This window comes from Juglans regia, chromosome 2, assembly GCF_001411555.2.
Source record: "Juglans regia cultivar Chandler chromosome 2, Walnut 2.0, whole genome shotgun sequence".
NCBI lineage: Eukaryota > Viridiplantae > Streptophyta > Magnoliopsida > Fagales > Juglandaceae > Juglans > Juglans regia.
Window position 1 is genome coordinate 2,283,272 of NC_049902.1, and position 23,008 is coordinate 2,306,279.

The 23,008-nt window shown below is 37.2% G+C and overlaps 5 protein-coding genes across 6 annotated transcripts; 1 reads left to right on the forward strand and 4 right to left on the reverse strand.

Moving 5' to 3' along the window:
- Positions 1 to 2,484: 2,484 nt before the first annotated feature.
- LOC118347639 lies at positions 2,485 to 3,658 on the reverse strand. The gene has a single exon (XM_035687604.1). It carries the CDS (start codon positions 3,163 to 3,165, stop codon positions 2,758 to 2,760), a length of 408 nt encoding a protein of 135 aa, XP_035543497.1. The 5' UTR covers positions 3,166 to 3,658; the 3' UTR covers positions 2,485 to 2,757.
- Positions 3,659 to 3,731: 73 nt separating this feature from the next.
- LOC108985874 (plant intracellular Ras-group-related LRR protein 9-like) lies at positions 3,732 to 6,668 on the reverse strand. The gene is made up of 3 exons (XM_018958332.2): positions 5,775 to 6,668; positions 4,790 to 4,956; positions 3,732 to 4,689 (listed from the first exon to the last, which is right to left on the reverse strand). The coding sequence occupies exons 1-3, from the start codon at positions 6,543 to 6,545 to the stop codon at positions 4,053 to 4,055; spliced, it is 1,575 nt and encodes a 524-aa protein (XP_018813877.1). The 5' UTR covers positions 6,546 to 6,668; the 3' UTR covers positions 3,732 to 4,052.
- Positions 6,669 to 7,966: 1,298 nt separating this feature from the next.
- On the reverse strand, positions 7,967 to 14,443 carry LOC108985870 (C2 and GRAM domain-containing protein At5g50170). Of its 2 annotated transcripts, XM_018958326.2 has the most exons (9): positions 14,041 to 14,443; positions 11,748 to 12,959; positions 11,444 to 11,626; positions 11,073 to 11,356; positions 10,842 to 10,958; positions 9,950 to 10,212; positions 9,667 to 9,841; positions 8,511 to 8,783; positions 7,967 to 8,401 (listed from the first exon to the last, which is right to left on the reverse strand). In XM_018958326.2, exons 1-9 carry the CDS (start codon positions 14,387 to 14,389, stop codon positions 8,189 to 8,191), a joined length of 3,069 nt encoding a protein of 1,022 aa, XP_018813871.1. In that variant the 5' UTR covers positions 14,390 to 14,443; the 3' UTR covers positions 7,967 to 8,188. The 2 variants fall into 2 exon arrangements, with proteins under 2 accessions (XP_018813871.1, XP_018813872.1); XM_018958327.2 differs by lacking the exon at positions 10,842 to 10,958 and having other exon boundaries at positions 7,980 to 8,401; positions 14,041 to 14,431.
- Positions 14,444 to 15,721: 1,278 nt separating this feature from the next.
- On the forward strand, positions 15,722 to 17,969 carry LOC108985877. Its single transcript, XM_018958335.2, has 2 exons — positions 15,722 to 15,953; positions 17,697 to 17,969. Exons 1-2 carry the CDS (start codon positions 15,810 to 15,812, stop codon positions 17,850 to 17,852), a joined length of 300 nt encoding a protein of 99 aa, XP_018813880.1. The 5' UTR covers positions 15,722 to 15,809; the 3' UTR covers positions 17,853 to 17,969.
- A 1,112-nt stretch (positions 17,970 to 19,081) lies between these two features.
- Positions 19,082 to 20,472, reverse strand: LOC108985876. Its single transcript, XM_018958334.2, has 2 exons — positions 20,198 to 20,472; positions 19,082 to 20,065 (listed from the first exon to the last, which is right to left on the reverse strand). The coding sequence occupies exons 1-2, from the start codon at positions 20,346 to 20,348 to the stop codon at positions 19,617 to 19,619; spliced, it is 600 nt and encodes a 199-aa protein (XP_018813879.1). The 5' UTR covers positions 20,349 to 20,472; the 3' UTR covers positions 19,082 to 19,616.
- Positions 20,473 to 23,008: the final 2,536 nt, after the last annotated feature.

A 23,008-nucleotide genomic window follows, 5' to 3' on the forward strand; every position in this document is an offset into this window, starting at 1 on the left:
TAGTCCACATTATAAATTACATAAGTCTTACATTTATTAAGATGTTATTGGTCAGTGTAAAAAATGTAAAGATTCCCGACCCGCCTTGAGTTTTAAAGAGTCCGGTAATATTACCGGACTCTTTAAAAAACCTCGGCGATCCTTTTTCACAATCTTTGCTTTTCCACCGAAAAGGCTCCACTCCAATGATGCTTTGCATGACAGCAACAACTCCACCATAAAGCTCTCAAATTTGAAATCATGAAATTATCCTTACCTAATTCAAGATATTTAACTTTGTAATTCTCATGAGATTTGACTTGTCTAATCGCAATATAATTTAATAAATAGGAACCTATAATTGGTATTCTTTTCATCTAGAATCTTCAAAGTTTATCTGATCTCATTCTCATTATTCTCCTTTTCATTTCAATGTCTATTATATTTTAAATTCTATCCAAATGATGATTACAAAGACCACTTAAGATAAGATTTGGATATAGAAAATTATCCTAAATTTAGAGGTTTTTAAAATAAATAAATTTAAAAAAAAAAGCCTTCTCAAATGATAAAAAGATCATGTTAGAGCCACCGACAGTAACTCCCAAGGATTCATACCGAGAAGTTCAATACACTTTTTTTTTAACTTTTCAATAATTTTTAAATCCCTTTAAATATTTTTTTTTTAAAAAAAAAATTCACAAACTCATTTAAAAATATTTTTTTAACAATTAAGTGAAATCGATAACTTTTGTAGGTGGATGCAGCATTTTCTCAAGAGTAAAAACTCCCAAATAATTTGCCACTACACTCGGAACTCGGAAGGTAAGAAACAAGCCAAAAGTCCTAAAAAAAATAAAAAAATAAAAACTAACATTGAAAAATGTATTATGCTTTCCAACGAAAGCTTACACCATCTCCCCACCCAAGTCTCCATCCTTTAAAATCAAATTGCATGTTTTGGACCACAGATTTGAGGTAGATTATGTCGTCTTTGATATAAAATCAACAAGCTAGCTCAACAAGAACTGGACCAGAGGTAGCTTTAGAAACTATATCGTCTCAAAGCTTTGAAAGTGCTACTTCATGTAGTTGAAGTGCTTCCCGGAGCTGTCGTGGCACAGATTTAAAACCTTATAAGCAAGTTGCTGGAGTTGAAGAGAACTAACCTCGTTTGGTTTGATTATGCAATTCAAGTGAGATAGAGTTGAAGAGAACTTACATTGTTTTGTTACACAGTTCAGATAAGATGAGATGAGATGAGATGTTTTGTTGAAAGTTGAATAAAATATTTTTGTAATATTATTTTTGTTTTGGAATTTAAAAAAAAAAATTAAATTGTTTATTATATTTTATATGAAAATTTGAGAACGTTATAATGATTATATGAAATGAAATGAGATAAAATCAACCCTTAAGTGGGGTGGAATTTCCACTAGATCGAGCATATGAGTTAACATCTAACCAAGGATCTTAATTCCCCTCAAACCAAACCATGCAGCCATGTTATTCGCCTTAGATCAGTATCTCCAAATTTAACTTGTAGTAGAGTCACAAGTCCACAACAGACAACAATAAACCACGCAAATGAATGCATGAGGTAAATTGTAACGACCGAAAGAAAAGTCCAAAGCCATATTTAGGCTTAATACTCTAAAAAGATTAGTCATTAGTCAAAGATTATATTTTGAGTTGAGTTCCTCGAAATTGTTATCAAGCAGGCCGATTCCACGAGTCACCCAAAAATTAAGGTATCAATATGGGACGATATTTAATGCACTTTTATCATATCCAAAAAGAACATTTGCCCATAACACAAAAGAAATATCGATTTCAGCTTGAAAACTAACCCATTTTGATATTATGATTGTGTTTGTTGATCTGATAAAGAAGCAGCCCAATTACGTTTAGTTCCACTAAACACTATTAAGACAGAAACTTCAAACTCATGCACAGCCAAAGCAACGGCTTCAGGAAAAATCAGAAATCATGGACACGCCAACACTTCCCTCATGCCTGCAGCAGAGCACAGCAGCACTACACATTTCTGCAGAGTACAGCAGCAGCACTACACCATCCGTAGCTCTCTCATACTTGCGGCAGGACAGCACAGCAGCAGCACTACACAAATGACTGCAGTACCGCGTGTCTCATCTCCAGAATATTCCCTCACAACAGATTGTATCACTCTCCACCGTTAGATCAGGATTTTTTCTTACATCTTACATTGAGAAATCTGTATAAATATTGTCATTGGATAAATGTACAGTGTAATGAAAAGAAGGGAGAAATACGAGTGAAATATTTTTCCTCTACTCTCTGACAGTCTCTCAAGCACCTCACATGCCTTAGTTATTTCCTTCTCTTCAACACTCTGTTTTCCTTTTAAACACCACCTCCTCCAGAACTGGAAAGGGCTCAATTGCCTGCTATAATTACAGTATGGCTAACTGCTAAGACACGAAACAATTGCCCATACAATAATAATAATAATAACAACAACAACAACAAAAAAGATCCCAGTTTGAGTTAGATATAATATTTAAACAATTTACAATATAACTGAGAATCCTAGCCACTACAGTATAGACAAATTACAGAGAGCCCCTATATTGATTCCAAGTGCAGAATGCCCCCCAAAAAACGGCAGGGACTTCTAAGGAGAAGGGGTCTCAATCTACTTCTCAACTGGAATATCCCAAATGCAAGTTGGGAAAGTTTCCTTTTTAACATCTTTTGAGAACAACTCTACAAAAGAGGGGAAATAAAAGGAAGAAATTATTCAGCCTCTCTCAGGCGAACCATGGCCATGAGGCTCACAATTGTTGCACAAACCACCGCGACAAGGCCTCTTTCTTTGAGCAAAATCCTGAACAAATGCATTGCAACATCAGCAGTGATCTTCCTTCCATGTTGAGCCAGCACCCGGCGACGCTTTCCTGCAAAGGACAGCAGCACCAGCACTGTGATCCATGTCACCATGGTGGCCCGAGCGGCGACTATCACCAATGTCACCATCAAAACCAGTCCCACAGAAGGTAGCATCCACACGCTGAGGGCAGAACATGAACATCCTGTAGTAATCCAGTCAGTGTAAGATAAGAGAAAGCACAAAGTTACAAGGGGAGAAAACAACAATATTGATTTTGTTGTTGTTGTTGTTGTTCTGGTTCTAGGCAGGTTCATGTTTGTCAGAGAGAATGTGATCGATCTGATGAGGAGAGGATAAGGAGGAAGAAGAAGAAGAAGCTGCTTTTGTGGGTGTTTATTGGGTTTTCTAATGGTTGGTGGTGTGTTCTCTTTTTATTATTTGGTAGATCAAAGTTGGATGCTTGATTTGAGGATTGGGAAACTGGAAAGGAATTAGCAGCCATGTGCTGCACATGGGTAGGTTGGCCAAGAGGGGCATCTACTCAATAATTTAAGTGCTGTGAAAAGTGGGAATATTCCGAAAATTTTCTTGAATTGGATGATTTTCAATGCCCCGATAAATCGTTTCATTCCGTAAATCGAGTTGATTCGATGATTTGATAAAAATTGTGACCTGACAGTTTCAATGATTTTGTATACAGGGCATCCTTTGACCGACCTTTTAGCCAACAGAAGAAAAAACACAAATACATGCACAATAATATAAAATAAAATAAAAATACAGCTTAAGGGTGGCATGGTCTTGCACATAGCTCCATTATTATAGCATGATCTTACCTAAAACACGGAGTTAAGAAATTTGCTGATTAAGTACTGAAAACTGAAAGAAGACTGGTGCCAAAATTTGATACTCCATATTGTAGTGAATGTACAATTACAAGTAATCAACACTGTCATCAAAAAGAAAAGGCAGAGATCGTGGCCACGACTACTAGATTTTCTACAAAACTTATATTCCCATACAACTGAAACTGGAAAATGAACAAAATCGTGTAGATACTCGACATCCTCAAGTGTGACTGGATGTCTGTATGCAGTATCAAAGAGAAAGTACGAAGAGTGCAGAAGATCAAAGCCGACCCTAACCCCCCGGCTTCGCATTTGAGCAAACGAAATTGCGCAATCAAAATCAATTATCAGCATTATAGCTGCTGATCAAGACAAGGGTCTCTAGGAGATCCCCTGGGGGATGCCAAATATTCTGAAACATTCGAAACAGAAGCTTTCAACCAGGAGGTGCTGCGAGTCAACCATCCAGTCTGGGCATGTTCCTGCATTTCAAGCATGCTCTTCCTTTCTTCCTCGGCCAGTATCTCAAGCCACCTCTTAGCCATAAAAACTTTGACAGCTTCAACCCCTTCATTCACAACCTCTACTGGTGGGATTGCAAGAGGATTTTGGTCCAAGTTGAGTCTGGTCAGATTGTCAAGCCGACCAAATGTATCTGGAAGAGCATGAATCTGATTGTTGCTGAGATCGAGTTCCCTCAGGTTGGTCAAATCACCAATCGTGTCAGGGAGTTCCTTCAAGTCACTAAAATTACTGCTAAGATTGAGACTTTCAAGATTAGTCAATCTTCCAACTGCAAATGGAATGCCATGGAGCTCATTGAAGTGAGCATCGAGACAGCGCAGAGACTTCATCTCACATACAGAAGAGGGAAGGGAACGAATCTTGTTCAATTGTATCGAAAGCTTCTGAAGATTTACTAATTCATAACCAATGTTTGTCGGCAGATAATTCAGGTCGTTGAAGCTTACATCTAACTCCACCAATGACCTGAATAATAGCAAAAGACAGAACTAAATTTCCCAAACAGTAAACCTGGGAAAAAGGATATGGGATTTTTTATTTTTTTTATTTTTTGCTATCATAATACCTGCAATGACAGACACTGTCAGGGAGGGCACCTAGCTTGTTTCCTGAGACATTAAGAATTTTTAATTTTTGCAACAAGCCAATTGAGTCTGGCAGTGATCCCAAAAGATTAGAGGAGGCATTAAGCTCCTCCAGGTTTTCTAGTCCCGCTATTGAGTCAGGAATGACCTGTTATTTCACACAGAAGTTATTTGTATATGAGGGGAAAATATGACAGACCAAAAACCCAGTAAATAAGTACTTTTCCATATCATGATTAGGAGAACAAGTGATGTAATTTTTCATTCAAGTTTATATCAAAAATCAACATTCATCGTTGGTAACATTTAAAGTATGAGACACTCAAAAGCAAGAAAACAGTATCCTAGACTTCTCTAATATACACCATTTAATTGCATATTTTATAAATGTGGAACTCTCTTTCAAATATGGTATTGTACCATCAACGAAATTCCTTGCCGGTTCCAAATCATTCAACTTTGAATATTTCTTGACCACAATAAACACATGCTTTCAATCATTCCGAATATAACTCTTGTGAAAACAGTATGGATCCTGTATTACAACAGCGCTGCCTCTTCAGCTAATTCTGGCGTGAGCCTGAATCCTCAACCCAGAATGATTGCAAATGTATCATAACCCAAATCTATGCTTCAGGAGAGAGCCGCATTCCCCAACTAAGGGCTAACATTGTTAAGAAGGATAATTCATTTTAGTTAACCAATGCATACTCCAGTATATTTAGCCTTAGGATATGATCCTAGCTGAATAATATTATATGCCCTCGATCGTTTTGATCTTTCTTGCCGTTCAACAAAACTAAAAGCTTCACTGAATGAACAACTACAGGAATTCGGATATTCGAGACCCATAAAGCTAAGATCACAACTAATTATATAAAAAGTTAACACTAAGCTCATAATTGAAGGGAAATGCCATATATATTGACGGAAAAGAACCACTAAAACTTGAAATTGTAGAATTACCTCAAGTTGATTACTCGAAACGTCAAGCACAACTAGGCTTCGCATCCGACCAAACGCCTCGGGCAAGAACCGCAACCTCCGACTTGACAGATCGACCCTCTCCAATCCTTCCCCAGACCCCGCCTGCAAAATCCCAATCACCTCCTCGTTCGGCTCTTCTGTTGCCGGAATATATTCATATTTCGGAGAATACTCCCCCTCCGTCGCCTCTGCTGACTTGTAAATCTTCTCCAGCCTCTCCTCAGCCTCCTTCAGAAGCTTCTCGTACGCGTCGTGCATCTCGTCCAGCTGAACTATAGCCTTGTAGACCTGCTTCTCCTTCTCGGACGATCGCCTGAGCTCGTTCTCACGCTCCGACAGGTGCGCTCGCCACTGTAGGCGGTCGACGTCGGACGGCCGTGGGGAGAGCACGATTTCACCGAGCTGTTTGGAGAGGTTGGCTTCAACGTCTGCAAGCCTGGCTCTAGCGTTGTCAACGACTTCGTGGTCGGGGCGGGGGCCGAGGGTGTTGAGCACGGATCGGGTCTGGGCCACGTCGGAGACGGCACGGGTCATGGATGCCAGGACCCCCGGGCGGGTGAGGTGGGGCATTTCTTCCTCAATTAGAACCTGTACGGAAGAAGAAGAAGGGTCGGAGAGCGTCTTCGGGTACTGTGTGGGTGGCCGTTCGATGTCAATTTCGGAGTTGAGAGGGGAGGGCCTAGGCCCGAGAGAGGGGATTCGTGCCATGACATAGGAAAGAATCGGGAAGCTATTGGGGTTAGGATCCATCGTTCTCTGAGATTAGGGTTCGGATCACAGAGAGAGAGAGAGAGAGTCTGTGTGATGAAGAAGACGATATGTATTTTCCTTGTTTGTTTATATTATAGTTTTGATTCTTGAACAAACAGTGTCACTCGCAGAGAGAGAGAGAAGCATCTGGGCGAAGATTACCATAACAGAATAACCGTGGGGTCCATTAAGAAATCAGACGGTTATAAATAAAGTAAAGAGGCAAAGTGTGCCGTCTTAGCCACGCGTCAAAGCACGACTTTGTTGATTACAAAAACAGCAAAGATGTCAGTTATACTTTCCAGATGAGATTCCATTTTAATCACTGAGACTGACTTAATAACCTAAAGGAAAAGTGGGAAATAATTGGTGATATTCTTATCGAATTCGATTAAACCAATGTGATTATGAATTTAATCACAATATCATATCTTCATTTTTTTTTAGTTTATTTATATATATAATTAAAAATATGTACCTACTTCTAAAACTGTTAGACAATAAATATTTAAAAAATTAATCCGTGCATGTCTTTTTTTTCTTTTTCTTTTTCACTTCTTATTTCCTTCTTCCAATCGCATACCAACATTAGTCAATGGGTGTATGCATATTATATGTATGCCGTTTTAAGATTAAAGATTATATATATATATATATATATATATCTGAGAAATGATTTTACCCGTAAAAAATAATCTCACAAATTGATATAGTTTGTTATTATAAGTTAAATTATAATTTTTATTGTAAAATATATCTAACGTATCAAACGAAATCATATCAGTCTATAAATTTATTTTTATAAAAAAAATTTATGACTATAATACCTCTCTCTCTCCCTCTCTCTCTCTATATATATAAATATATATATATTTATATACACAGGTTCACACATACGTATAAACAAAGAAATTGATCAAGCCTGCTCCCCTTATTCAAGACTGGTAGTTGTACAAATATCTAAACTCTGTCCAAAGAAGTAATTAAAAATATCAACTTGTGGTGACAACAACCAAAATATTTATGATTCATCTGTAGAATATTTGAACTTGTTTGCGTGATGTCTTGGTAATTAATTTGGTAATTAAGTTGATGATATTTCCCAAAAAAGATATTATGAAGATTAATTTACTGTTCCTGAATAGAAAAAGAATTCGGGTTTCTTTTATAATCAGCAATCACTCCATCGCACACAAAATGACACTGACAACAGAGAACTGGTCACTCCAGAACTTGTGGTTGCTATCACTGTACTGTTGTCTCCAGTAGGGTACTCTTTTTTTTTTTTTTTTTCTCAGCAAGTAGTTTGATGCATTCATTCCATAAACATAAGAGGTTACAGCAGTAAAATAGTTCAGAAACATAAATAGTTCAGAAACATAAGAGAAATGTAAAAACTAATATATTACAGTAGGGTACTCTTTTGTGTAGACGGCTTCTAATTTTCGCTTTATTCAGATGATAAATACACCTCATCGATTATTATAGGAAGAAGTCAAGAAAATCATGAAAATTTCTTGGAACATGTTCTGTTCTGGACAATATTTTCAAGATGCAATTCTCAGCTACTTTTCATACAATAGAAACATTTGAGGAAATATGCTTAGCTTAGAAAAAACAAAACAAAAAACAAAACAAAACTATCAAATGGAACTGTCTTGTTGAGTTCTAAAGAGAATCTCTCTCTCAACAACTTCGAATATTTCCTTCAGTCGATGGGCAAACCTATCAGTTATGTTCCGAGTGATTTGCTGCTGGAATTTGGTGCTTATCAGCCAGGTAACACCAATGTAAACATCACACTTACATGAGCAATCAGTATGAACAGATTTCTCCATTTGGTACCTAAAATGAACCTGCTCGAAAAAGGAAATTACCATATGAAGACTATTTGACTTGTTTTCATATTTCATAAGAGTTCCCAAGAAGATAAGACACGAAATAAGAAGGACCAATCAAACCTACATGGAAGTGGTCATCAAAGGGGACACCATGTAGGGCCATAACTTCATTCACAATCCAACCTTCATTGTTAGCAATGGGGAACTTTTGTTGTCTGCATGTGACTTCTCCTCCAAAAACTGATACATGGCGGTTGAACTTGTATGACAAATGTCGTTCGAAAACATCAGGCTTCACAAGCTCCCAAGTCGTAGTTGCATAATTTAGACAACCTGATTTTTCCATAATTTTATGCTCCAGCTTTTCTCCATCAAAGATTTCCATCAATGATTTTATCTGCACCATTGCCAACCAGCACCACATAACAAGTTCTTTAAAGTTATTTCATGTTCAATTACAGGCACCTTATTAGAGGATACAGACTAGTAGCAGCATCAATAGAACAGTTCCTCACCCGATCCCCTTAAAACTGATACTGGTGGTCAACCTACCTAAAAATATATGCCATGTTTGGTACCCATCCTCAACCCTTTCTTTCTCTGTCTTCTTTTCTTGGGGACAAATACATTGTACATCCTTCTAGGCATTTTAACCATGGTGCAATATGCCAAATTGGTATATAGCATCATAAGTTCTCAAAAACTGAAATATACCACTCTTATTCAATTAACTATTAAGATGGATGAAAAGTGAGTGAAGTGGCACAATTTTGACCATAAAATCTTAGTGGAGTGTACGTATTGCAATATTTGATAACTTGTTGTGAACCGTACGATACACAGGAATAACTGAATTTATTGAATGAAAAATACTATATGTTTCTACGTTAGAATACATTGAGGAACTGTACAACAACTAGAACCTTTAAAAGTGTTTAAACATTTTTGTTGCCCTAGTATTGGTTGAAAAAATTCGATCTTCTATCATTTTGCTCTCTTATGTTTTCATGTTAGCAATGAGAAGCCTTACAAACTTTGCTTGTGTAAAGAGAGAGATCATAAAATCAATCTAAAGTCTTAACATCTGGGTTTAAAAACTAAGGGGGAAAACTTGCGTACTATAGCCCAATTTTAGTATACTAGGCTTGGTAAGCATAAGCTATTTTGGTAGGCTTGAGAAGGGTAGGCTCGCTTTTGGCGTGTGACATACTAGCAGCAGACCCTCTTTGAATGCACAATGAAGCAATAAAAGATAAATGAGAAGAATATTGACCACTCACATTGATGGGAAGTTCTGCAGTAAAAACCTTGGACAACTTTGCATCTTCAACGTCCGGAATGGTTCCAGCATCTTCAAGCATGATGGGCGTGTCATCTTGATCCTCCTGCTCTTCGGCAATCTGTGCTTTCTGATCAGGGGTCAACGTTCTTGTTCTCCACAAAGCCATAATTGTTCTGTCAGTACAAGATGGTTTAAGGCTTGCAATTAGTGTGGGAATCAAGAACTAGAAATCATCCTTTAGCATGGGTGTGCATGAGTTAAGTACTTTATTTCATTACCACCTGCTAGCTCCATTGAATGATGCAAATGACTGGAAATAAAATTTAAGCCCGCCTTCTTCATCTTGAGATTTCGCTCCATGCCTTGCATCAAGACCTCGATCCTTCCGCAGAACTATGACCAGTGTAGGGCTGCCCATTGATGCCAGGGATGGAGGAAGCACTTGGATATCTTCAATATCCTCCCAAAGAAAAAAAAATTTAGTTTTATGTCCAAACAAATTGGCATAAAACCCAACAATTCTTGAGGAAAGAAAGAGCCGGCCCTGCACCAAAGGAGTCATTCCAAATTTACAACTTGAAGCTATGGAGACATGGGAATAAACAGGTTAAGAAAACATACAAAAGCAGGTCAACCTGATCACTGGAACTCTCAGTAGCTCCACCGAATAAATTGTTGGGCCATTTGGCCAAGCATAAAATCAGCCAACTGCACTTTACATGGCCTTTTAAATAATGCCTTCTAGGTTTTAGCTCAATTAGATGAGTTCCTTTGCTGTTTCAATACTCAAGTTAATCTACCATTTCAAAAGAATCCATTTCAATTTGGAGGGGGTAAAGAAGTTTCATTTTACATGGCCAATTTATGCTTTACGTTCTAAACCAAACTTAGGGACTTCCATGGAACTTGCAACATATAAGTTACCTTATTGTTGACATCATCATCCACGTACAGTAATTGACTAAGCCTGATAACAATGAAGAAAATGGGACTGCCAGGTGACCAAAATTAATTTGAGCAAATCTCAATCACCTCTGTGTCTTGAGACCAGATTGACTTTAACAAGCTCATTTGTTGGACACCCATGAGATTCCAGGGTAAGAACTTCCACTGGTGATCCTTATAAACCATTCTGTATAGAATATCTATTCGCATGTTAAATATAACTAGCACCTGTAATGGCATCTTTCTCTTCAGGTGGCATGTAAAGTCACTGATGAGAAACTCTTCTGATGGCAATATAAATATTTTTTGGAATGTTGAATTCTTGTGAGGTGATCGTAGACTCAACTGTCAGTAAACAGTTATGGCATAAGTTCAACATTTCTACATGGGGAAAATAACCACCACAACAAAAAAATTGTTGTGCATGAGTAGGCTGGAAACAAGGGTGCTGGGGCTCACCTTCTTTCCAACTTCCTTTTCCATCTTCGTCAAATACTCCCTAATCATTTCAACTCCTTTATTATTGTCTACAAACATTCTCAAGTGTAATTTCGACTGAGAAGACTGAGCAAGCTTTCCCTCTAGGGGGACCCACATATCTGCAAGTTCAGTAGATGGTTGTTTAACAAAATTGATCTCAGCATGCCCAAGTGAGGTGGCCTGGTCAAATGGACCATCAAAATCAAAAACTTCTACATCTAAAACTGATGGCGGTTCTTCCATTGCATCAAACTCAAGTATCTCTGCATAATTGTTTCAACAGTTATGGATTAAAATTTGGATGAAGAGATATTGATGGAAAGTGGTTTCTAAGAAGTTGAGGGACTTACCATTCCACTGAGGATCACGAGTTTGAAGCTTGACAGAGCTTGTTCTCGTTTTCCCATTGCAGGTGAAGACAACATAGGGATCTGAAAACTCCGTCAAGACTAATGATGCTAAGTTGATCCCTTCGATTAGAGCAATGGTAAGAACCCACCCATCACCTTGGGCTTTAACTCCATGATCACTTCCTATAGAAATAGATTGGCAAAATAAGTGAATCCTCAGACAAAGAAAAGTGATACCAAGTGTGAGTGCGCCATAGATTAAGTCAGTTCATAAGCTATGTGCTAAGTAGCATATATCCTTCACCTCTTTGCAACCTTGCTTGTACAAAGTGTGAGATCATGTTGTAGACTCGTTCCAACTGAATGACTAAAAGTCCACTAGTGATAAGCTCTCCTAAGCTGTCTGGCAGATCAAGTCCTGTAAATTCCAAGCCTTGGAGATTGCTGGGCTCAGAGAGTAGAATATGCACTAGGAAATACATAGCCATAAAAATGGCAGAAACTACAGTGAGATTCCAGAAGTATTCTGTTGCCAATTGCCAGTCTGATTGATGTTCTGTTCCCAAAGTTTCCAGCACATCATCCTTGTTGGATACGGACACAGTATCGAAAGTTTTAAAATTCTGAGTGAGCAAGCTGGCAAATTGGTCAAAGCTCTCCTTCAGTCCCTGACGAACTCCTCCTTCAATCATGCCTCTCATCATCGTCTTTTGAAGGAATTTAATGCCCCAGGACACTACTAAACGGGACGATTCTTCTCCTGAAGATATCTCTGGTCCTGGCACTATCTTGTAAAGCAATTCGACCTTGAATGTACTTCCATATGGAACATCAGGTGTACTAACACTTACTGAGACCACAAATTCCCTTCCATCTGCTCTTATATAGGTTTGCTCCTCTGTGGCTTTAACGGCCTTAACTAACTTTGCTGCTGCTTTTGTGTAGGAAACAGCTCGCGTTAAATTTGATGTGGCTCCTGATTTCCACATCCAAGGTCCCTCTTGCACATCTTTTGTTCCCTGTACTTCTGCTAAGTTTTTTGAGAACTGCGAATCAGGGGAAAAAAGAAAGGCATTAAGATCTTGGGATGATACTACGTATAACTGATCTAGAAGAATGCCACCCTGCAGGTTTTCGGGCATTTTATCTTGTTCATCATATCTTGACTTCATCATCTCAATAGCCTCTACAAAGCTACAGCTAGAGGAATGTTCCTCCATGCAATCCTCATAGTCGGATAATGTACTGGATAACTCCGAAGAATCATCACTTCTCGAGGCTTCTTCATTCTTATGGAATATCTTCTCCAGACGATTAGCAATAGTCTTCATCAAATGTTTTCCTTCTGCTATTTTCCGGCTTGGAGCTTTGGAGCTAAACATGTCCTGACATGATATGCATGAAACCTCCAATTCTTTAGGCTCCTCGATGTTGTTATTTGAATGTGCACAAAGGAGGCGGTTGGTGGAAGTTTCATAGCTTTTTCCATGAAGAGAAATGGTGAGAAAGATTTTTCCTGCAAAGGGGAAAGATATAGACTTGAAACAGAGGTAGCCAAGGATGCCCAAAATGAAAAGGACACCACCTTCAGAAATTCAATCTTAAAGGCCACATAGAGCTAACAATAACAGAGATATAATGCCAGTCATATGAGCAGCAATTTTTTTTGTTCAATTGAGCCTTTTAATCTGTATTTCTCATCACTGTTTTCATCAAGTTCATTATAACTAACCAATCAACAATTTGCTGAATAAGATACTTGTGACAGCACTCGTCACTATTTCATGGTGTTCTATATCATTGATGTTTGTCTTAGCTTCTCTACTAAGCCAGCCCTTTAAACAATTGTAGGTTTTAGGTGATTGCCATGTGACTTGTTGCCTAGATTAAACGAAATTGCCATAATGAGATACGGGTATATCTTGGAAGTCCAATGGATATTATATCCATTCTTCAAATTGGGCATAATATTTCAACCAGCAAGTAAAAATAATAAGTCATTCATTGAAGCCCCAAGCTTAGACAAGAGCCATGCTCTGATGCACATTTTGTTGCCACGAGATGTAAAATAAAAAAGTCATACTAAGCAAGGAGAACCTTGTTCCAATGTCAGAAGACAACAAAATTAGCTTTGCCAAATCTTTTTTTCCCCTAAAAAATAAAGAAATTCCTCGTCTGAAATATTTGAGAGAATCTTTTCTGAAGTAAACCAGACATTCTTGAAATGCTACTTGTTTGTGCCTTTTTTTCTGTTGTTAATGGACAATAGCATCTTATATTACAATGAAGTTGAATCTTTAGCAGTTCATAAATATCAAATAAACAGTAAAGGAGCTTTACACGATAGCATCAGGCCACGCCATTTTGTAATGCAAGTTGATTTGTTTGTAAAACAAGCATTTCTCAAAAGTAAATAGTCTGAAATCGATTGTAAATACAAACTCCCTTAACCGTCTAAATGTTGAAAACTTCATTCCAATGTACAACATAGAATTACGAAGCAAGCATGTCGCATGATATAAGAATAAGGCCACAAAAAAAATTCAGTAGTGGAACCAATCAACTAAATATGATATGAGAGAGAGAGAGAGACTAACCACAATTCTCATTAATGAATTTCCCAGTCTTAGGCCTTTCAAGAGGAAACCATGTGGGTGGCAATGTCTGATTTTTCTCAGCAGCAACAGACCATAATGGTATCCAAATTCGACCCAATAAGTTCCCAGAGCCACTGAAGACTTTGGGTTCCTCAGCATGGTGATAAACAGACACCACAAGCTCCTCATCCGTACCATGGACCCTGAACACAAACTCTTCATTCCAAACCGGCACAATGGTGTTCTTCAAAATCCTAGTCTTGGACTTTTTCTTCCCAACCCGAAGCTTCACATACGAGTCCTTCACAGGCAAATCTTTGGCCTCCAACACGTACACATATAGCCTCATGTCTACAAAACTGACGCTAATATTTTTTACAAAGGAAGCGAAGGTGGGGCATCCGGAAGAGAAGTGGGGTTCAAATGTGGAATGGGTTTTATAGCTAAGGGCAGTTGTCGTTTTTGGATTGTATGCGAAACTAACGAGGAAACGTGGACGTAAAAGCAGAAGGACACGAGAGACGTGAGAAGACGTGGATGAAAGCCTTGACTGTGTCGGTTTTGCTTGCGTTTTGGGTAAGATCAACGGTGGAGGGGAGAGAATCAAATGCAATGAATCATGGTTTCTTCAAAACGGTTGTCCATAGTCCCTAGTTATTTTCTAGTATTCTCTTTTCTTTTCTGGTTCTTTTCAAGACTGAGATTTTTCTTGGTAAGAACTTTGGAATCAGAAGAATGGAGGAATCAATGACTTTTATGATTTATCACGTTGAGGTTTCCTTTGTTTGCCTTGCTTTCAGAGATTTTATATGTTTATCATGTTTTCAGACAGTCTTGGACTCTTCTTCAAGTTTCCATCTGTGGGAGATGTCATCTGTTTCTAATTGTAGGCGCACCTGTCCTCGAAAGCACACTATTCATTCAAGATTATAATTCATATACAATAAGATTTTTTAGAACTTGTATGATGTCTTAGCCCCGCCAAAGGCATATGGTGGCATAACACCCAAATTTCCAAAATGAAGGGCTTGGTTAGACCCCTTTCCGAATAAAAAAATAAAATAAAATCTAATATCCCCATATTTTTTTTTTCATTTATAATGATAAGTTTATAGAATTATTAAGCAATAAAAGCATCTATATATTATATAATATATAATATACCAACCCTCTCATTTGTGATATATATAATTAAGTTCAATTAATAAAAGAAAAAAAAAATGTGCAATTAAATTGCTAATATTATTAAAAATTGCAAGCTATAAAATTCTCAAAGCATGAAGTTTTCTCCTATAAAACCACACCATCAATTATCCCACTATAAATCATTAAATTATATTTAATCAATATTATATTAATTTATATTTTTAACAATATAATTATTAAATTGAAAAGATATATTAGAATGATTTCTATTTTATTTAGAAAGTAAAAAGTGTATATCTTTTTCTATGTAATGACAAATCAAATCCTTACTATTTAAATTATGTTGATGGTTTCCTACATTTCGAAAATAAAATAATTTTTTTACTAAAATAAGAATCGATTAAAATTAAATATCGTAAAATAAAATTGTGAGAGTATAATTAATAATTATTGTATAACAAGAATTCGTGTGGTTTGAACTTTAAATTATGAAGTATATTTATAGGCTCATTGGTACCGTTACTAAAACGACATCAATTAATTAGCCGTCTGTGTCAACTAGGAGAAGGAAGGGAACTCATTCTCACACCAAGCGAGGAAACCAAACCAAAGGAAAAGGAAAAATGTTGCAGTTCCCGGCGTTCATGACGCAGTACCCGTGGTCGACGAGGACGATTCCGACGTCGTTTCTGCTTCCCTCTCAGTGGCCCCAACCCCACAGCGAGGAGCTCCTTCTCGCCATGGAGGAGTCCGATTTCGAGGAAAAGGTACCTTTCAACCAACCCCTTTTTACTTAGATTCCATCTAAAGCTTGATTTCCAACAAAAGTTTTAATCTTTCGTTCTCTTTGTGAGGGCTTACTCAAACATTGCATTCTGGGTTTTGAAAGATTTAACGGAAATTGCATTCTCATGTAACAGTTCGTAATTTCTGACATTATTCTCATTGTAAAGGATTAGAGGATTAGGTCTAATTACATTGGTACCATACGCTGGAGACAATGCTAATTATGATTTGGACTTGAAATTAATTTTTTATGTCATCTAAACCACTATCTGCACACAATCAAGTATAGAAAGGCTTTAGTTTGAAGAACTGATCGTTAAGAGTTTTGCTTTGCTAGTGTGAGAGGGTTTGTAAACTTATAATCCGGTGAGTTTTGTTCACTGATCAAGTATTTAACAGGAATTATTGATCTAGCTGGATTTTTTTTTTTTTTTTTTGAAAATGCATGAGGCTTTATTGGTTTGTTTTTGATATGTGAGCCTCCATAATCCACATGCTGGATTCAAAATATGATACTGTATAGGTTAGTTAAAAGTTTAGAACTTTGGATGTTTCATCAGATTGCTATAGCTTATTTCATAATCTTAAACTAATGCCGTATGCGAGTTATTTAATGTTGTAACTTAGCTGAACAAGCGGGAAGAGTGAAATCGGCAATCTCTATGAATTGTCTCCTCCAATTTCTTCTGTGTTCCTTAAACATGTTTATATTGATGGGTGAAATCTACCCCGGATCTTGCTCTTTATTATCGTACACAATATAAAATTAATCTGCCAGATTAAAATGATGATCCAAACAAACATTATGAACTGTTGTGGTGAGGATGATTAGTTGGACTTGAGGACTCTTGCTTTTGACATTTTGTGGAATTAATATACAGTACAAAGAGTTTGATCATTCATGATTTAATACCTGGTTATCCAAAATAAATATTGCTGTAGATCAATACCAGAAAAAAAGCTCTGGCTGCAGGGGTCTTTATTTGTTCAAGTTCAAGTTTATCTAGGGCAAGTTCATATAAAGAGTTATTTGATGTACTGAAGTTGATATAGAAGTCTAGGTAGTCTCGTGAATTTGTATGTTGCGAGTGGGAATCTGGAGTTGATAAAAGCATGGGAGATTAAACCTTACCCACCTGTGAGTTAGCTCGAGTTCAAGTCATTTAAATATCATAGTTTGAACCTTTCACTTGATCCTACATGTTAGATATTATTCAATCTATCAAAATTTTAATCTAATAACTTTATATTTGATTACAATTTGGAGGAAGAATGTTGTCATTCAAAAGTTTTCTATTTGTTACCCGTCCCCGACCCCAAATCTGAGAATAAATAAATGAAACAGACTATCATCATATATCAAGCTATCTTAAGTTGGTTAGCCATGTACATAATTAGATGCCAGGTTCGTCTGTATCATAATATAAAGTGTATATGATGAAAGAACCGTGATACAAACGCAGGGATTTTGCACGGGAAGAAAACACGAATTGTAAACACAGTTCATGCACTCTTCACAACAGTGTTTACATTTTTCCCTCTGTGTTTTTTCCCAGTGCAAAATCCCAGTGACTCGAGCACTTTACATGATGAAATTCTTGTGCAGAAACAATGCAATCAATCTGTCTTATACCTAGCATAAGATAGTGACATGCTTCTGATCCTTTCATCCACATTTCCTTTTAGATGATTAATTTTGGTGTTAATATGTATAATTTTGGCAGTGTAATGAGATCAGGAAGACAAATAGCAACCTGGTTGTGATTGGGAAAACCACAGTTGATAATGACAAAGAAGACTATGACAATGATGCCGATGACGACGATGCAGACAATGCAGAGGAATCTGAGGGTGAAGAGTTTGAGCAGGAAACTGCTTGAAAAGGCTTTGTATGCTTCCCCCAATTCTTACCTTTTGTGTGTAAAGATACTTAATGTTGGCATATGCAATGACATGACTTATAGTTAATAAGAACAATTGCAAGCTTCAAAGATACATCTCCAGACTACACACTTAACACACACACTCCAATAGATGTCTCTTTATACCGTGTTTACTGATGGGTCTACCAATAAACAATCATGAGGAAAAAATTATTCTATCTTTTCTCCATCTCCAGACTCTTCGACAAACTGGTATCAAAAGGCTACATAATACTAATAGTTGGTATATGAGTAGATGGCGGGCTCTAAATGTTGTAATATTTATGGAGTGAAACTAGTTATAGTGGTCAAATTGGGATTGTCAAATGGGTATTTTTCTAACATGATCCATGCATGTATGGGCTGATTATGATGTGAGATTTGGTGCATTTTCAATCATGGTTGGGGTGAGGGTTATTAAATTGTCGTTTTGCTAAGCTTCCGGCACACGCAAACTATGGTTCGGTGCGGTTACATCGAATCACTTCTCATTGAAAACATGAATTCAGTATAAAAACCCGTTTGGAACAGATCTCTATCTAATTTTAATTAATAATCTTACTATTATTCATGTTTATCTCATTCTAAACACGATTCTTCGAATTCTGAATTTCTAAGTTAATTAGGTAAAGCTACAAATTGTATGTCCTTGTCATGATTAGAGAAGTGGGCAGAAAGTTCTCTCTCTTCTTACTTTCTTTTGGTGAAAATAAAAATATCCTTTTTTTCCTTCTTGCCGACTCGTTTTTAACGATTGGAAGAGTAAAGGAAAAGCTGCCCCCTTCCAACAAAAAAACTCACTGCCTTTCTTCCATCCTTTGGGTTCATTTCAAATCACTTTATGCAGTCAATGGTCTCGAGTCTTCCCCCATTATTTTCTTTTGTATACACAAAGTGGGCTCTCCTAGTCCCTGAGGGGTCACGGCGCATGATTTCTAAATGCAATATCATTAGCAGCTTCGTTTAATTAAATTAAACTTAATTTTTTTATTTTTTCTTTGGGGTTTCATTGAATTTATTCTTCCCTCTGTGCAAAGCATCCCCAGATGTCATTTTAAGAGCAAGTTCAAAGCATGTGCAAGTTGTTTTCTTAAGAATCTTCAAAACCTTCTCTTCGCAGCCAAATGGCAGCCGATACCTGCATGTCACCCGATAAAACAAATAAAATAAAATTCCAAGTCTCAAAACATTAATTAAAACACACCAATTCAAACTAGAATAAATTATGACCGACGGAGAAGAGAGGCTTACACACGTGTTAGAATCTAAAGCCGACTGAGTCCGGCATCCGAACGTGTCAAGAGCTGAATTCGACACACTACTTCCTCCATCGTACGACTGGAATTCGATTTCCTGTCAGTAAAGACCCGTAAAGCACATACGTGGCCCAAACAGAAAACTAACACAGGTGACGGCCCCGTCAAAATTAACGGCGTGTTAAGGGAAACCTAACGGCTTCCCTTTTGTGCGGAAAAGAATATGGAACTCAACTCAGGGTTCAGAATTCTCAGGCACAAAAATCCAATGTATGTCTCTCTCTTTAATTCAAACAACAATTCAAAAAATCCTTAGAAACTAATTCCATATTGGGGCGCTTTTTTGTTTTTGTCTGTTTTTGTTTGGTCAACTGCTTTTTCGCCATCATCAAATTTCTTTTTAGTGCTGTAATGGTGTGTAATTTACTTCAACTACAGTCTAGACGTCTCTGGCTTTTGGTGGTGCTCAGTACCGGTAATTGCTCTGCGGAACAAAATGCGAATACGAATACAGAACTCTAGGGTTGTGCTGGACATGGTATCTATACCGATTCCCTTTTGCGGAGCAATTCCGAGCACCGGCCGGGTATCCAATCGGAGGCGAATAAGTCCGCGGGACGTAGTGGTAGGCCGCCGAGTTCCCCAACGATTCGGCGGTTACGAACGGCGATCTAGACGCAGAGAAATCGACGCTCGGAGGAGGGGAGATTTTCTTGAGAGATTTTGGTGGCGAAAGGACCGCCCTGATCTTCAGAGGATGGGACATCGACGACGAAGCTCGATTGTATTCTTCGATCAGGTTGGCCAAATCTTCGTCGGAGGTGATTGAGATGAGAGTTTCCAAATCTCCGCTCGGTAGCTGACACCTCAGAGTCACAGAATAGCCACAGAACTCCCCTAGCTTCACCATCAACTCTGCAAAACCAAAAAAACAAACAAAAGAAAACGATTAAATTCACATAAACCGGGATTAAATCCACATAGACCGAACAAATTCACAGGAACCGAATCGCAAGAAACGAGTGCAAGAAGCCACATAACACGAACCTGTATAGGAAATAGAACGATCGACGGACAGGACTCGGGTGAGGCCGCCGACGTAGCGAAGCTCGCCGTCTGTATAGCGAGGGAGGATCTTTCCGCCATAGCTACAAAGGAACTTGATAGTATCTGTAACTTTGTTAGACTCCATGCCCATGGTGTTCGGTACACTATCTGGTGAAAGTTGTAGAGAGAGAGAGAGAGAGAGAGAGAGAAGAACTCAGGGCAGGAGGCGGAGAGGGGGCCGGGGAAGGCGTTGGAGAGGTGGTGTCTTCTCCAAACCAAAGGCATAAGTTTTGTTGTGTATTTATAGGAAGAAGAGCCTAGGACTTGGAGTTGGGAGGAGGAAAGGGTTCGGAACTTCGGATGATGACGTCATGGGAGGTGGAGCCCACGCGCAAACTTTCCGTCTATACTACTCTCGCCAGAAAGGATCCATTCCGTTCCAATATATTCAACGATTCATTCGGATATTCGTTTATTCTCAATGAAGCAATAACCAAATGAGTAGGAAAAGGCGGGCTCAATGGGCCCGACCCATGGTCCATGTACTGCTATGACTTTTTCAAGGACCGGTTCGCACCAAATACTTTTTTATCTTATATATTTATAAACAAAATTAATGTATTTATAAATACTAGTTTAATATAAAATTTTATAAAAACAAATTTATAAATTAAAGTAAATTAATGTGTAGCGTTACATATATATATTTTATAATAAAAAAAATCTATACAATTTGATATCCCAAATCATCTTTATAAAATCTCTGTATATACTAAATATATTTATAGTTAAAAATACTACCCGTTATATGGGATTTTTATATTGAAATCAGAATGTGAAATTATTTGAGAGCCATATATACAATAATTTACAACACATGCCTTCCTGTCTCTCTATTTCACCACCGGTATGGTTATGGATAGGGGGGCCTGCTCGCCCCTGTCTGGCCGCCTCGTATGTAAGCCTCCTAGTGGGGGCAAGGAGCGGGCTGACCCTAGAGGGTCCTGCCCCTTGCTCTGCCTCTCTTAATATAAAAAATTAAATTTAAATTTTTATATAAATATTTATTAAATAAATATATTGTATATAAATATATATAATTTGTAGAAAATTTAAAGTTATATTCAAGTTAATAGTAAGTCTCACATTGCTTAAGTATGATTATTGTATTATATTGGCTTCCTATATAAATGTTGGCTTAGGAGGTTAAAGCAATACAAAATTCAACTCTAATGAATTTAAATTTTTTTTATATTTACAAATTTTAATATAATTAAAATTATATTATAATTTGGATCTAAATATTTTTTAAATCAAAAAATAATTTTTAGATCTAATAGACTGTTGCTTGGGTGGTGGGTAGTTTAGATCCCACCTCCTTGGAGTAGGGGACGGGATTGAAAATCCCTACCCCACATGATGTCGGCAAGGTGCAGGGAAGGGTTTACCCCATCCTACACCATGCTGGTATTACCCCATATACAAACCAATGAAAAAACATTTGTTAAACAAAAAGACCTAAAACAAAATAGTTTTAAAATCTCTCCAAACCCAAGACATACCGTATAGAGCCAACTTCGAGTATATCGCAATGATTTGGGTTGCTTGGGTGGGGACAGTTTTGATCCCTCCTCCCTAGAGTAAGGGTCGGGATTGAAAATCCCTACCCCACATGATGCCGGCAAGGCGCGGGAAAGGGTCCACCCCACCCTCCACCTCCACTATGCTGGTATTACCCCATATACAAGATCAATGAAAAAACATTTGTTAAACAAAAGGATCTAAAACTTAATAGTTTTAAGATCTCTCCAAACCCAAGACATAACGGATGGAGCCAACTTCAAGTATATCGCAATGATTTGGGTTGCTTGGGTGGGGACAGTTTTGATCCCTCCTCCCTAGAGTAAGGGTCGGGATTGAAAATCCCTACCCCACATGATGCCGGCAAGGCGCGGGAAAGGGTCCACCCCACCCTCTACCTCCACCATGCTGGTATTACCCCATATACAAGATCAATGAAAAAACATTTGTTAAACAAAAGGATCTAAAACTTAATAGTTTTAAGATCTCTCCAAACCCAAGACATAACGGATGGAGCCAACTTCAAGTATATCGCAATGATTTGGGTTGATTACTCGTGACTCAACTCTTCATTGTCGCACCCCCGGCCTCTACCTTCACGAAGTGCTTTCCACAAAAAACAAATCATTTTACAATTTCATAATAAAATATTAATATTTTTGAATTTCAAATACACAAAAGTCAAAGTAATAGTCAACATAATTTTTCTAGAAAGATATCTTATTAATTGTTCACTTGTTATATACCAGTGGTGTCCCTACCATTTTTGTTAATTTTTAAAGTGATATTCCTCTTTATCTTAGACGTTAATTTAATATCTTTTAGGAGTAGATATGAATATAATACACGATTATATATATATATATATATATATATAAGTCCTGTTTGAGAACAAAAATGTTCTCACTTGTTCTTAAATATCTTCAAATATTTCATTTTTAAATATCACTCAAACACAAAACGTTTTCAATTTCAAATCTTTACCTTTTTTTTACCTAGTCATTACAACTTTTTTAAACTTTCATACAAAATGTAAAAAATAATAAATTCTTTTAAATTTTAAAACGAAAGATTATATTAAAAACTTATTTGAATATAATTTTTTAATTTTATAATATTTTTACTTTTTAATATATATTTTTTAATTTTTTATATTGTATAAAATATTTTTTATATGATTTCTTATATTATATATGGAATATATATAATATATATAAAACAATTTTCTAT